Genomic DNA, 14,623 nt, shown 5'->3' on the forward strand with positions numbered 1-14,623 from the left:
AGTCTTCCACTCTGCAAGAAAGACCAGTCGCCGCAGCGAGGCCACCTCTCTCTCCACCCCAATTTACATTTATGTCCCTCACCTGCTTTTATTTATTAGCTATTTTGCATTTGGCACATCTCCTCTGGAACCATAGACTAGAATACTAGTATTCAAATGAACCTTCATCTCATTAATGCCTGCAATTTCCCTCAGAGATAACTTATAATGTTTCCTTTGGACTGAGTTCGGAATTCTATTTAAAAATAATCAGCCTTTTCCTACTACGTTACAAGTTTTAGCTCTAATGAGTTCTATCAACCATTTCTGTGGGAAACAATTGTTTCAGCAGTGTGCATCTGTTCAGCTGTGCCAGTGGAACGCAACCCTATCTTGTTTGGTTTTCTGTCAAGCATGCTTGGTTTTGGCATGTCAATCAAGAACAAACATAGCTGTAATCTCAAGCTAGCAGTCTTGGTTTTGGTACACACAAAAAGTTGTTTTGCTAATAATTGCTCTTTAGAATTGAATGTCTGATTGAGAAGAGAAGAAGATAAAATAAAAAAAAAACATCCATTATCAACCCTATCCAAGATCTTGCTATTTGTCACAGTCTTCCTAATACGTACTATGTTCATTCAGTTGATAAACTGTGGGATTTTTCCTACATGTCTTCTTCAGTCAAATGTGAAATGCCTTTTTTTCTAATAGGAACACACAACCATAGAACCAACAACCTCATACTTTTTTAAGTTTAAGATTTTCATTTACATACTCCATCCTGACATGCATGCACCTTTGAGCTCTTGGTGAAGCTTAGCACATACGGCTGCCACCCTCCATTCCACATCTTTCTAACAGAAGGACAGTACAAATGGGAGCTGGAGCAGCGAGTGGTTTAAGAAAGGAAGTTGTGAATTACCTGTCTGGTGTGGATTTGTCCAGGTGCCTTGAAGCCCCCTTGACAGCTGCACTCTGAAACGCTGTAGGGGTCGGAGCTGCTGGAGGAACATTTGGAAAGCGAGTCACAGCCCACCACGAATGTGTTGTCCAGTGGGAGTTCCTGAATGACATGATGCTTCTTGGGAGCCACAGGGGTCTCTGGTTTGATCTGGAATGTTGGCTGAGGGGAAGCGGATTTGTAGTGCTTGGCTAAGTCAGGACTGTCGGGTTTGAAGGTAGTTGGTGTGGTAGCCCAGTTGTACTTTCCCATTGTCTGCTCCTCAAGTTCAACAGGTAGGTCTAAGGTGCCATTGACGTGTTCATGAGTAGGGTCATCAGACTTGGTTTCCTCAATGGTAACAAAATTCAACAGTAAACTTTTTGGAGACCTCTTCTTCTTCTTCTTTTTCTTTTTAATCTGCCGACCGTCCTGGTTGGGTGAAACCCACTCGCCACTCTGCTTGCTCTTCTGAACAACTTTGTGTCTCGGTGTCTGTCGACAGCGTACCAAAGCAGTTACAAAAATTACCAGGATAACAGTCATAGTCCCAGCAATTATGGCAATAACGACAATTACATAGCCATTAGTCTGGGGTGTCACATCATTGTCCCCAATGTTCCGCTCTAAAGGAGTCTCTAAACTTTTGCGTAGTTGCTCCTGAATGAACGTGGCATTAGAGACCGTATCATTCACAAACAAATGGACAAGGGCAATTGCATGTAAGGACTCTGGCTGCCCCAAGTCCTTGACCTTCACCACCAGCCTATGTAGACCTTGGTCTGCTGCTACAATCTTTTCCTGCAGAGTAATGTTGCCTGTCGTTTTGTCAATGGTAAACAGTCCTCTCAGCGACCCTCCAATAATACTATACTGGAGCTCAGCATTCATCCCAGTATCATTATCTATAGCAAACACTCTGGTCACCACAGATCCAGGGCTAGTGTTTGAAGGTACTAGATCATAGGAGTAGTTTGAGGAGGGGATGACAAACACTGGTCGATTGTCGTTCACGTCAACAACATTTATAGTGACCTTTGCATATGAGGTGGTTTGCATTAGACCTGCATCCACAGCCTTGACAACAAATGTGTAGGAGCTTTGTTGCTCCCTGTCGAAGGTAATGTTTGGCTTGATCACCCCAGTTTTGGGGTCAATGATGAAATTGTCCTTCCCGTTAATGATCGAGAGGGTGACGACTGCATTGTCGCCAGCATCCGCATCTGTGACAGTGATCAAACCCACTGTCCCATACAAAGGAAGGTTCTCAGGCACATAAAAGTTGTACTCGGGATGGGTAAAGGCAGGACTGTTATCATTTTGGTCTTGGACTATCAGCTTTACAGTGACGTTGCTTTGAAGAGGAGTTGTACCGTTATCCCTTGCAATGACTGTGAATGAATACTTCTCCTGCTTCTCTCTATCTAGCCTTTTGACAACAGAAAGAATTCCAGATCGAGAATCTATGTTAAACCCATCAGGAGCATCTGGGCCAAGACTATAAATAATAAGAGCATTAGAACCACTATCAGCATCTGTTGCACTGATTTTTATCAACTGTGTGCCAGGGTCATTGTTTTCCGGGATGGACAGCTGGATTTCAGGCTGGGGGAAAACAGGAACATTGTCATTTTCATCCTTGATTTTAATCAGCACCATTGCAGAAGTGTTTAAAGGAGGTTTCCCAGAGTCAGATGCAACTATCCGAATCGCATACTCTCGAGTGGTCTCATAATCTAAGGGTGCAGCAGTTTCAAGTAAAAACTGATCATTGAAGACCGGCTTCAATCTAAAAGGTACATCATGATCAGTGTAACATGTCACTTTACCGTTCAGATCTGAATCTCTGTCTGTCACAGTAATTAGGGCTATTTTTGTGTTGAGTGGGGCATTTTCAGACAACAGCACAGTGCCATTTACAAGATTCATTATATAACGGGTATCTATAGAGGGAACGTTGTCATTAATGTCTGTCACGTTGACTATCACTGTAGCCCTTGAAGGTGTAGAGCTTCCATCACTGGCTAGAACTATAAGCTTGTGCACTGGGTTGACTTCCCTGTCCAGTGGCTGCTTGACGGTAATCAGTCCAGTTGTGCTGTCAATCGCAAAATGTCGTTTGGTGGAAGGGGATATTTGGTTGCTGAAAGAGAAGTGAATTTGAGCATTGGATCCCAGATCAGCATCAGTGGCATGGAGGTGAGTGACAGACGTTCCCATTGGGGCATTCTCTGGAACATTTACTTCCACCTCGCTGTCCTTGAACACCGGCCGATTGTCATTCACATCTGAGACGGTCACTTGAAGAATGGCTGTGCTGGACTTTGGAGGGTTGCCACCATCTTCTACTTTAATTTTCATCACAAAGGTGTCCTTTGTCTCTCGATCAAGACTCTGCTGGACTATGAGTTGGGGCCATTTGTCTCCTTCAGGTGTCTCAATGATGTCCAAGCCAAATTCACTCACACTCTGGAAAACACACATAAAACAAGAATGTTAACTTTTTGTTGTATATTTGACCAAGAACATCATCATTGTCTAAACCTCAGCTAGGAAGACTAAGACAAAAAATACCATAGTACTTTTTTTTTTCTTCTCACTTGAAGAAGTCATTATGTATATTGTTGTTTTTATCTTTGCACATGTTACTATTTTTCTTGCTTTCCTATTTATGTGAGAATACGTGTTATGATAATCCATCACACATTTCACAAACACATGTAAGAAACATACAAATACTGATGTATTTGAGCCAGTCATTTATTCTGGCTTTCAACAGATGTTGGTTTTAGCTTCCGCATTAAACCTTGGGGTTAAAGTTGTTTAATCCTATGAGAAAATGCACAAGGTCTTCAAAATATTTACTCGAAAAGCCTGGCCGGGGGATATGATCCTATAAAGCAAACATTCGATCCCTATAGTGTAAACAGTTCCATCAAGCACCTGAAAACTAAAACATGTCATATAAACGATGCAGGGAAAACAGATTCCACAGAAAGTAAATAAGTGTAAGATGTGGTAAACAATCAAAAATTGTTTGTTAGAGACGACATTACTTTGTGTCATTCCATATTTACATGCATGAGCATAAATCAATGCACATATTCCTGTTTGAAATATTGCAAATATATTTTATTGACCTGTCATGAAATATATTTTGCCCTGACCTTTGCTGATAAGCATGATTAGTGTACATTTGCTAAAAGTAAACCATTTGCTGATAGAAAATTGGAAATGTAACATTCAAAAACAACAATTTCTACCAACTAATACAAGTAACAAAGCCACACTGCCTCTCATAGTCGTACAATAATGAAACAGTGAGTTCTAGCATTATTCCCTGGTGTATTCTGCTTTGCTGCACAAAACTTATTGTTTTATCCAACAACCAAGGCTCTGATTTAGTATACGAAAGACAGCTTTTGTAGTTTCAAGTTCATATGTGAGGAAAGCAGCTAAAAAGGAGTCAAAGAGATAAGATCCCATTTTAATCATATTGCAAGACCATCGCAGATTAAAGCAAAGGGAAAACCCAGAAAAAAGCTAAATCTAGGCAACAGCAAAGCCTGAGGAAAATGAAAACAAATACATATGCAAGCCCCATGAGAAAGCAGCTTTGACTGTTTAAAATAATTACCTTCTTACCAAAATTAGCCCTAATATTTATGATTACAGATCAGGCTACATACTACTAAGGGCAAACATAGCACACTTTCTATATTTCCGCGGTTAGTAAGCGAGGAAGACAGGGGAACAGTGCCTGAATGAGAGTCAAGCACATTTGTGAAACAAAGAGGCTCTTTGAAGCTCTTTCAGTCAAAAACATTTTCATGCTAGAACAAGAAAAAGCAACTTCCTTAAGAGATAAGCTTCCTGCCGCACATAAAGCTGGGAAAGATTACTCTGTCTAGGCACATATTTCAAATGTGATTACGATACGTATATGCATTTCCCAAGCCATGGGTAATCTTGAATCATTTAGTCTGGCTCTAACAATACACTTTTTATTGGCACCCTGCATGCAGCCGCATAATAACTACACTAGCAAACAACAATTTAAATATTGGGTTGACAGAATAAGCTTTGCACATGCTAAAATCATGCAACATCCCCCTTTGGTAGTTCTTGGCACACTTTTGTGACCATCCGTGGTCTACTGTCAGTGCTACCAACACATGCAAAAACACACATATCAATACTCATCCAAGTACATAATTAGCATTAAACACAGAAAGGTTATGAAAGTAACAGTTTGGCTGCCTGCATATATTAGCACATGCAAAGCAGCTCTCCTTCCTTATATAGGCAATGCAATTCAACAAAACTGACTGCTGTAGTTTTATATGAGAATCAGCAGAAAAATCTGTGAGAAACAAATCTGTTTGGTGTGCTTCTGGTTACAATGAAGGTGGGTTACATTTTGTCAGTTATAAATGTATGCGTGTTAGCCGAACGACCTCTTTTTTTTTTTTTTTTTTTTTTTGGTCTTATACAGGATAAGATAAGACATGTTTTATCTAATGAGACTGTTTTTAAAAATGGCTAGCAATAAGGGGATCAATCATAATTTTGCAAGCCAGGCCCATAAAAATGAGGCTGGGGAATTCTGATTATCTTCAAACAGACTCGGGTAAAGTCAAAAGAACATGAATCACAGCCCCAAGGGATGTGACAAATGTCTGAAATTAATACAGGTAGTGCATATGAATCTACATATTCATACCAACTGACCCATAGAGCATTACGAGAGACACATGGGATGAATTGCTTCCATTAGTGTAAAAGACTGACAAGGAATGATACTGGATGTAAAACAATGCTTAAAATCTCGCTTAAATTGAACCCAGTTGTCTAGTGCAATTAAGAAATATATGCAGAGGAAGCTAATGTCAGTTATAAATAACCCAAAGAAAACAGTATCTTAACGGTATAATATTAAGCATCAGTGAGCTTCATTTTGCATAGTTTAACCACAGAGTTTATTTCAGCTTTGCAGACTGGCAAAGAATCTGCTGTATGAATCAATGAGATGACCTTCTACAGCTGCAACTCAGAATGAACTCAGTATCAACAACTGGGAAACTGAATATTTTACTTCCTTGCACCGTTGCACTGCAAACAGTAGAAATGTAAGCATATAAAAAGCATATAAAAACACTAATAATAATAATAATAATAATAATAATAATAATAACTATAATTTTATTATTATTATTATTATTATTATTAATGTCAGTAATAGTATCCAAGTAGTCATATTTACATTTGTATTTTATATTCGCTGCCTACTTTAATAAGATGTACACCGTTTGACTAAAACCAAACACAAGCAAGGCATCCCTGGTCACACTTTGGCTGAGGTATCAGGCAAACATTAGGCACAAATGAAACCTGGAACCATTTGACAGTCAGTAATGCAATTAGAAAACTGCTACTTTTCCCCAGTGTCCACTACTGTCCAAAACACTAACAGAAATCAGTTTACCTTATCCACTCATCCTTAAAGCTAATGCACTTTTACTCTGACTTATTCTCAAGGGAGTACAATTAAACGGGTATCTATACTCTCTCGAGCTAATTGTTATAATCATTACTATTTATTTCATATACGACAATTGTTTCCTGGGAAACAAACCTTTTGTGAGAAGTGTCAGAACCCTTCAGCTCTACTCGAGGCACAACAATTACTTTGTTCAAAGCGGATGATATCTTTCTCGAAAATCACTCGTAAGCCTTTGTGTTGTAATATTCATGCAAACTCTTTATGACATGTTACTTGTCAGCCCTTGATCATTAATGCATCATTCGGCTGGCTCTTCTCATTGTCTTGAAGTGAAATAACTGCAGAAGTGAGAACTTAAAAAATAAAATAAAATCACATTTTCTATAAATTATTTAAGCTGAGCTAGATTCTCTTCCACTTCAAATCAGAATCAGACACGGATGAAAACCAAAATACTCATGAATTATTGAAATGAAATGATAACAACTTTTAGCGCTGACCTTGACTCCCCAAATAAGGAATCCAATGGAGACTTGCTGTAATGAAAGTGCTTTCAAAACATCCCTTCTTAAGTTTCAATCTTAAAAATGACAACGCTGAAGGTCCCGGGCGATTAAAAACACACAAATGGCTTCAAAAGAAAGAAACGGCTTTCTTAATGTGAGGTTAGAGTGCTTAAATGGAAGGGTAAAAATAACAAAGAGTTGGGTGGAACCCACAACAGAAACGTCAATATCCTCATCCCATGAGCCTGATCTGATCCACATGCCTCCAGATAGGACTTGTAAAGAGGTTCTCTTTAAGTGATAAAATCTCTTCTAATGGAAAGCACTCCTCCAGCCATGCATGGTATTACTTTCTGTAGGCTGACCTTGATAGTGTCCAGAGGTGCTTCTGTGCATCGTTCCAGGTGACATGGCAACACTAATGCTGATGGAACAATTAATATGGCAGCGCAATTAAAACAGGGGTAGGCAATAACGGCCCTCTGTGTCATAAGCGAGGGCTTCCTCCTTAGGGGACATGACTGGAATGAATAAAGAGCAGAAGAGGGATTGCTATCAGAGCTCTTTCAAAGCTATGTGCGCAGCAGCTGTGCCCCACAATGCTAATCGTGCAGCTCCATGCTGACGGTGAGCCGGTCTAAACCATTACTGTGTGGGAGCTTCAGAGATTCGTACTCTCACAGGACCATGCAAACGCAGTCCAAGAGGTGGATTCACGGCCAGATGCCGCTCGTAGGATGCTTTCAACAACCTCTGAGGATGAAACATATCCTGCCGTTCCATTTCTGTTTACTCAGATCTACCCTCACCAAACTTGCATGCATGATTCATAAAAAGAAACACTACACTCGCAGATGAAGAACAAATAAAATCATCCGAAAGGCAACAGAGACTTTACATATTTACTGTAATTTTATGAGGCATCGCACTGGTCATTTTCCAAGCACGGGCAAACGAAAGAGCCACAGCAGGCTTGGCAGAGAGAGAAAAAGAGAGAGTGAGAGAGGGAAARAGAGAGAGAGAGAGAGAGAGAGAGAGAGAGAGAGAGAGAGAGAGAGAGAGAGAGAGAGAGAGAGAGAGAGAGAGAGAGAGAAAGAAAGAGAAAGAGAAAGAGAGAGACTCTTTAAAAATGCAAATTGGTAACTTAATCAGACATGAAAAGCAAGGATTCGGCTAATTCTCAAAAGAAAAGGTACAAATTACTCTTTCACACTTTAATAACAGTCTTGGGCTCTTTGTTTCACACTGTATTTGAATTTCACACTGTATTTGAATTTTAATTAAAATACAGCATGACCTTTCTAGGGAATAAGAGTTCATTCACTGAACTATGTTATGTCGGAATCTTCTGCGTTGTGACTGACAGCCCAGATGAAGAGCGTGCTTAGTGTCTTTTTACCACTTCTGGGATAAAAGGCCCCTTTGACTCTCCATAAAATGCTAAATTAAACACACATGCAACATATCTGCTACTTTATACGATTTAATAGTTTGCATACCATTATCCTACTTTCCAGTCGGAGCAGACTACATTAAGCCTCTGAGAATATTACGCTAGCTGCTCAGAAGACATCAATTAAGAGAAAGTATCATTTCCCTCATTGTTCATATCTATCTTGCAATTACCTACTTACCTTAAACAAAACACAGGGAATTACTTTTAAAACCTTGAGCCAAACATTTCTATCTTTTTTTCTTTCGGACATTAAGGGCTGATAAAATGGTGGTGTCATGTCATAAATCACAGCTGAACGTTGAACTCACCTTGACAAGCTCATAGTGCTGAATCCCATTGATTCCTATATCAGGGTCAAATGCGGAAGGGACTGGGTAGCGGCTGTTGATGGCTGTGTTTTCTGGAATGGAGATGTTGATAACTGTCGACTGAAAGAGTGGGGCATTGTCGTTGATGTCTTCGATGAGGAAGCGGATCTTGACCAGTCGGAAAATCTCATCAGGTAGTACAGCAACCTCAATCTCATAATAGCAGCGCTTCTCGTTGAAGACTCCAGAACAGAGTTTCTCGCGGTCGATGCGGTTGGCTGTGGTAAGAATTTCTCCTGTGCTGGCTTCTACCTTGACTAAAGGCACATCACCTGTCTTGTAGACAGGTTTAAACTGCAGCGCAGGAGACAGTTTAATGTCTGGATCCAGGTTCAAGTTTAGGTCTTTGCGCAGGTTTCCGATGCGCACATTCTCCGGCTGCTCCTCTTTTACGGTGTAGTCCTTTTCTTGAGCCCGGCACATCAAGAACAAGCAGGTGAATAAAACCACCAGAACATGGGCCTCACTTGCTAAGTCCATACTCAAAGTAGGTGCTGCACTTTCTTCAAAGATCTGCTAGAGGAAGATGAAAAGAAAAAGATGGTCATATTCTCAACTCTAAAACACAGTTTTGCTACAAATAGCTTTTTGATGCTTTGGAACATTAAAATCTGAACAAGCAAATGATTCTCAAGTCTCTGGGGGAGCATTTTAGATGTTTTAATAAATTAAACATAGTTCAGCCACATACTGTCCATTTTCTTACCCTCATGTACTTCCAAATCTACTGTGTACTGTACAGCTTGCAACAAAGAATCAAATATTCTGTTGGTTGCTCTTTTCCATACGGTTACAAAATAAATAAAAATTTATTTTCTTGGATTTTTTTAAACTAATGTAAATGATCTGTAATGGATGCAACTGGTTCTCAAGTCAACTCAATCAGGCATAGCAGTGAACAGCTCACTGGGGAATACAGAACATATCACTTTTATGATTCTTTTAAGTCATTTTGCTATATATCAGGGTATATGCAGGAATCCTAAAGGATTTTAAAGACCTCAGGGAATAATTTAAAACATTTTAAAAACTTATAACCACTTCAAGTTCTAAACAGTATCAAACCTTTAACTAAATAAACAGTTGTAATAAACAGTTGTAGTTAAATAAATCAATGGAGCACAACCATGCAACAACTCAGATAAGCTTGGAAGAAAGCTTGAAAGAATAAACTACATGGTTGTTTTTAGCGACAGGCTTCAGCCATTGTTTAGACTCATCTTTCTCCAACCAGGAGTAAGCAATTTTACATTTTCCTATTTGCTGTCTGTTTAGTTCTATGGCTTTGCTTCATGTGGAGAGCATCACATCACCTTCCTACATTTGTCGCAAATTATGCGACATCACCTGGAAGGAGGAGCTTGACCAGATGCAGCCCAGCCTGAACCAAATGGTATGGATCCAGCACGCCTTTATGCTTTTTTGGAGTCAAACACTTTGGACAAAGCTTGAACAAAAATTAACACCTCATAAAAAATGTGATTAAGACTTTTTAATACATCTTAAGGGCCTAAATTTTCTCATAATTGATTTAGTATTTATTATTATTATTATGATTAACTTGTAATACTTTTTTAATACCACGCGGACACCCTGTATGTTTTTACTAAATACAAAAAAAAAAAAACTGTTTTGTTTGTCTTTCAAGAACAAACATCGAAAAACAAGATGCGAGAAATCCCATTCATAGAAATCTCAAATTAGTGAGGTTGTTGAGTAAACTGAGAAAATGAGAAGGAAAAATAAAACTCTTTGCCAAAGGGGTAAGGAAAACAACTGCACAGAAAAGAGAACAATTTTCTCCTTTTTGTATTTCAAATAAGAAAGAAAGATAATACAGATTTGGAATGACATGAGGAGTAAACGATGGCTTAAATTAAAGAATGGACTTTCCCAAAAACTATTGTTGCCATTCATTTGTCGTTTACAATGCTTAACAATATGAACGACTGCTTAAAAGGTAAAATGCTACCAAATACAACATACAATCGTATTAGAGAGGCCCGGCAGATTTCAGACTGCAGATAATGGACTATTGTACGTCATTGGCAACACTCAACAGAACTGCAGTGCATAATATCAGATTACAGTATGTTGATATTTTGAGCAGCCAAGATGTAACTGTAGGGTAAGTGCGAGTTTTATGGTTTAAAGTTGAAGAATAACAGTCCCAAATGACTGTCAATATCCCTCAGAAGAATAGGACAAAGCCATGATTCAAAGCACCAAGACATGATTTATGAATCAGCATTTCAGCGTTTGTTGCCAAGTTGCTCGATGGCCACACAAATCCTGTCAGGGCATTATATAAATAAAAGTAGCCAGGGGGCTGAGGCTTTCACAATGTGCCAACAACTCAACTAGGTCACAGAAAACTGGTGGGGGAGATGCCTAACACTTCTAGACTCTGGGTTTTGTTAGTTTACAGAATTGTCCATGCAGTGCTGTTTCTGTTTGAATATAGTACCCCTTATTATTGAAACTCCACATTAGTTTGACTCACTATTAAATCTTACTAATAACAATTCGCTTGTTAAGACGTGACGTATCGGTGGCGTCTGTAATACTGTTTCAGGGTACAAGCTGCTACTCATTTGAATTGAGAAAATGTTTATGACCCCTTTTTAGTCCTATCACACTTTAAAGTGAATTTTATAATTTTATATAAAATCATGGTGTACACAACAGTCTCTGCACCAATATTTTAATAAATTATACAAATTGTATCACTGTCTGGCCATCGTACATTGTATATATATATATGTGTATGTATATATATGACAACGCTGTATGTATATATATATGGGTATATATATATGTCTGGATCTCAAATCTGATTGACTGAAAGCCGTGATAAATTTAAGTAATATCAGCATCCGCACAGCCTCTTTACCCTTTGTGTATTACTCCGCCCACCTACAGCCAGCAACAAGCAGACACTACAGTTTGAGTACTGCGAGTACTGCGGTTAGACGTAAACAAAATATACTTTTTAAACTTTTTTTTTGTCGAGAATGTAGTTGTTTAGATTGCAACTATGCCGTTTATTTGCAATATTAGTGCCTATTTTAAAATATTTACAATTTCTGAGAGCTCATCGGCGGCCAAAGACGGTTGACATTGTCTATCCACAAGATGGTGCCAGAACTGCATAATAAGCCCTTGCTCAGTGTGTTCTCTTGAGCGCAAATAAAAAGCTGAAAAACGGAAGCCTCGTGGTTTTTAAGGTGGACAGGATAATCAATAAGAAGCTGCGAATAAGAAGCTGGATTCAGCCTTGTCCCTCCTTACCGCAAACACAACAGCAGTCTGGTGAGAAGAAGCGCTGCTTCACATTACGCTCGGCCTGTGGCCTCGTGCCAATGCACGCCTCCCATCAGTGCTGATATACTGCCATAGCACGCTGCTACTCGTGTGATATTACTCATATATTTAGTGATCGTGGTTTTCAAAAGCATTGCCTTGCTTTGTAAACATTTATTATTACCAATTGTTGAGTTTCCCCTCACAGCTTGATGGAGTGCCTGGACTCGGAAGCTGCTTCCCGTGACGTCACACTTATTAAGCGGATATGTGCATTTAATAAACAAAACCTCAATTGAATTGAGAAAATGTTTATGACCCCTTTTTAGTCCTATCACACTTTACTTTAATCATGGTGTACACAACAGTCTCTGCACCAATATTTTAATAAAATATATAAAAATTGTATCACTGTCTGGCCATCGTACATTGTATGTATATATATATATATATATATATATATATATATATATATATATATATATATATATATATATATATATATATATATTTATACAACAGTTCTGTCTGGATCTCTCTCAAATCTCACCGCTTGATGGAGTGCCTGGACTCGGAATCTGCTTCCCGTGACGTCACACTTATTAAGCGGATATGTGCAATTAATAAACAAAACCTCAAAGGAGGACATATAGCATAGTAGGAAAGAAACATTAAAGAAAAATAGGATATGTAGGAAATACTACTAACAACGACTCTCCATTCGGCAAGTCATTAATGTGTAATTTGTAGGTGCCAAAAGGATGTTTGTTTTAAAACAAAGCTGAACGCAGCAGAGATGCATCGTGTACCTTGAAGATCTGCTTCACACATCAAAAATTCATCACAAAGGCTGATTTCTTAAAACACACAGAGTTGAAGGCCCCATTTTTTTTTTTTTTAGCCGCTCAAGTCTCGGCTGTCAGCGAGATGTTCTGTTTTTCACAGTGAACACTCTGGCTGGACTGTAGGGACTCATTAAAGGTTTGTTGGGCAGACGAGCAGCACTCACAGTATTTACATGACATTGATCAATGGCCAGCTTACTATCTGCAGATATTCTCAGACTGTTATGTTGTTTTTTGAAGAAAGTTGTGAAAAATGATTCGGTTTGCTTTTGAAGATTGCACCATTTTGGAGTCGGCGAGAGCAAACCAATTACTATTCACCTACTATACTCTGATAAGCCCAAAAGAGTCCAAGGCTGTATCCAACATTGCATAATGAGGAGGACTTACTGGCTAAGGAGTGCATTGCAGAGCAACGCATAAAAGATGAAAAGATGATCTACATCTAAATAACCGCAACTGACATTAAAGTGTGACGTGGACGGGCCTTTAAAAAGGGCGATGGGTCTCCAGTTCTGCACATTCTCTTGCATCTAGATAATCAGTTTACTGTCAACAATAACAAATGGCATGGTCCCGAGTGGAGCACGAATGCTGATGAACCTGTACAACCCAAAATAGCACTAAACAGTGTAGACAGTATAAGCTCGAGCTCTCTGTAAGTGATGTCTGGCATTTTGTATGGAGCTCTGCTATCCAGGGACGTGGTGCTGGGATTAGACAATTCCACACGGGAGCCTACATGTCACTCCTCCCCATATTTAGGACAGTTTATGTTGTTGCGAAAACTCAGAGCCATTTTCAGATTTACACCAGGGAACGATTCTTTCAAAACTATACTCTGGGTGGATTTGCAAAGCTTTGAGTTTCAACTTTCCCAATCTTTGGAAACTTGCCGCTCATGAGCGAATAGAGAGAATTAGCTGGGAAAATTGCGCTCGGGGGTATCGGGGAGACTTTCTCCCTGCTTGCACAGAGTTCCAGTGATCTATTCTGAGCAGCGGACCATGCATTGCAGGGAGTATGCAAAAGCCGTCCTTCCCTCCAGAGCCTGGAGTGAACAGCACACAGACTTTGGAGGCGCTTTACGTGACAATGTGATGGACAGGCCTGCCTGTTTTTTTTATTTTGAGCTGAGCTGTCAAGGAAGAAAATAATTTTACATGTCAACCGCAAGTTCATGTTGAACTTCTGTCTATATGAATCAGCAGGAACAGAGTGCTGCAGAGGTGTAAAAATCAATACAGCTCACCTACCAAACGGGCATCAGATTAAAACGATCAAATTTAATAAGAAAGGTAATTAAAGCAAAATGACATTTCATATAATGATTAAAGCCGCTTATGGAAGTTAAACTGGGACAGCTGCCTGAAGCGTGTCACTTAACTTGTTCTTATCAACAGCATCGCTCTCTTTATCATTTTTAAAGTAAGCATGTGTGTGACGCCTTGACATTTCAATGTCTTGTTTGAGTTTGCCCTCCACCTTTGCCTTCAGCAGCTTGAGACCCATAGCCCTCCTGCCAGCTGTTCGCCAGTCTACCTGCTGTCCTTCTTGTGTAGTGCGGAAGTCAGCCTTTTCATCATGAGAAAACATGTTTTTAATCATTTATTTATGAAGTCATTCTTTTATATTAAATATGTGGTAATGGAAAGCATCTGGTATTATTATTGTTGTTATTATTATTAAATCTGTTTATCACCTGTTGTTTTGCAACATTGTA

At 39.2% G+C, this 14,623-nt stretch overlaps 1 protein-coding gene across 13 annotated transcripts in view; it reads right to left on the reverse strand.

Annotated features, from left to right (window-relative positions):
- pcdh11 (protocadherin 11) overlaps nucleotides 1-14,623 on the reverse strand; it is a 331,728-nt gene that overhangs the window by 270,762 nt on the left and 46,343 nt on the right. For 7 of the 13 annotated variants that reach the window (XM_073921878.1, XM_073921877.1, XM_005173190.6 and 4 more), the window contains 2 exons: nucleotides 8,693-9,268; nucleotides 902-3,388 (listed from right to left, as the gene is read on the reverse strand). In XM_073921878.1, the coding sequence (XP_073777979.1) occupies nucleotides 902-3,388; nucleotides 8,693-9,268 (3,063 nt within the window). The remainder of the gene's footprint in view (nucleotides 1-901; nucleotides 3,389-8,692; nucleotides 9,269-14,623) is intronic. The other 6 variants (XM_073921879.1, XM_005173191.6, XM_073921885.1 and 3 more) reach the window with 1 other exon arrangement.

This window comes from Danio rerio, chromosome 14 (genome assembly GCF_049306965.1).
Source record: "Danio rerio strain Tuebingen ecotype United States chromosome 14, GRCz12tu, whole genome shotgun sequence".
Classification (NCBI taxonomy): Eukaryota; Metazoa; Chordata; class Actinopteri; order Cypriniformes; family Danionidae; genus Danio; species Danio rerio.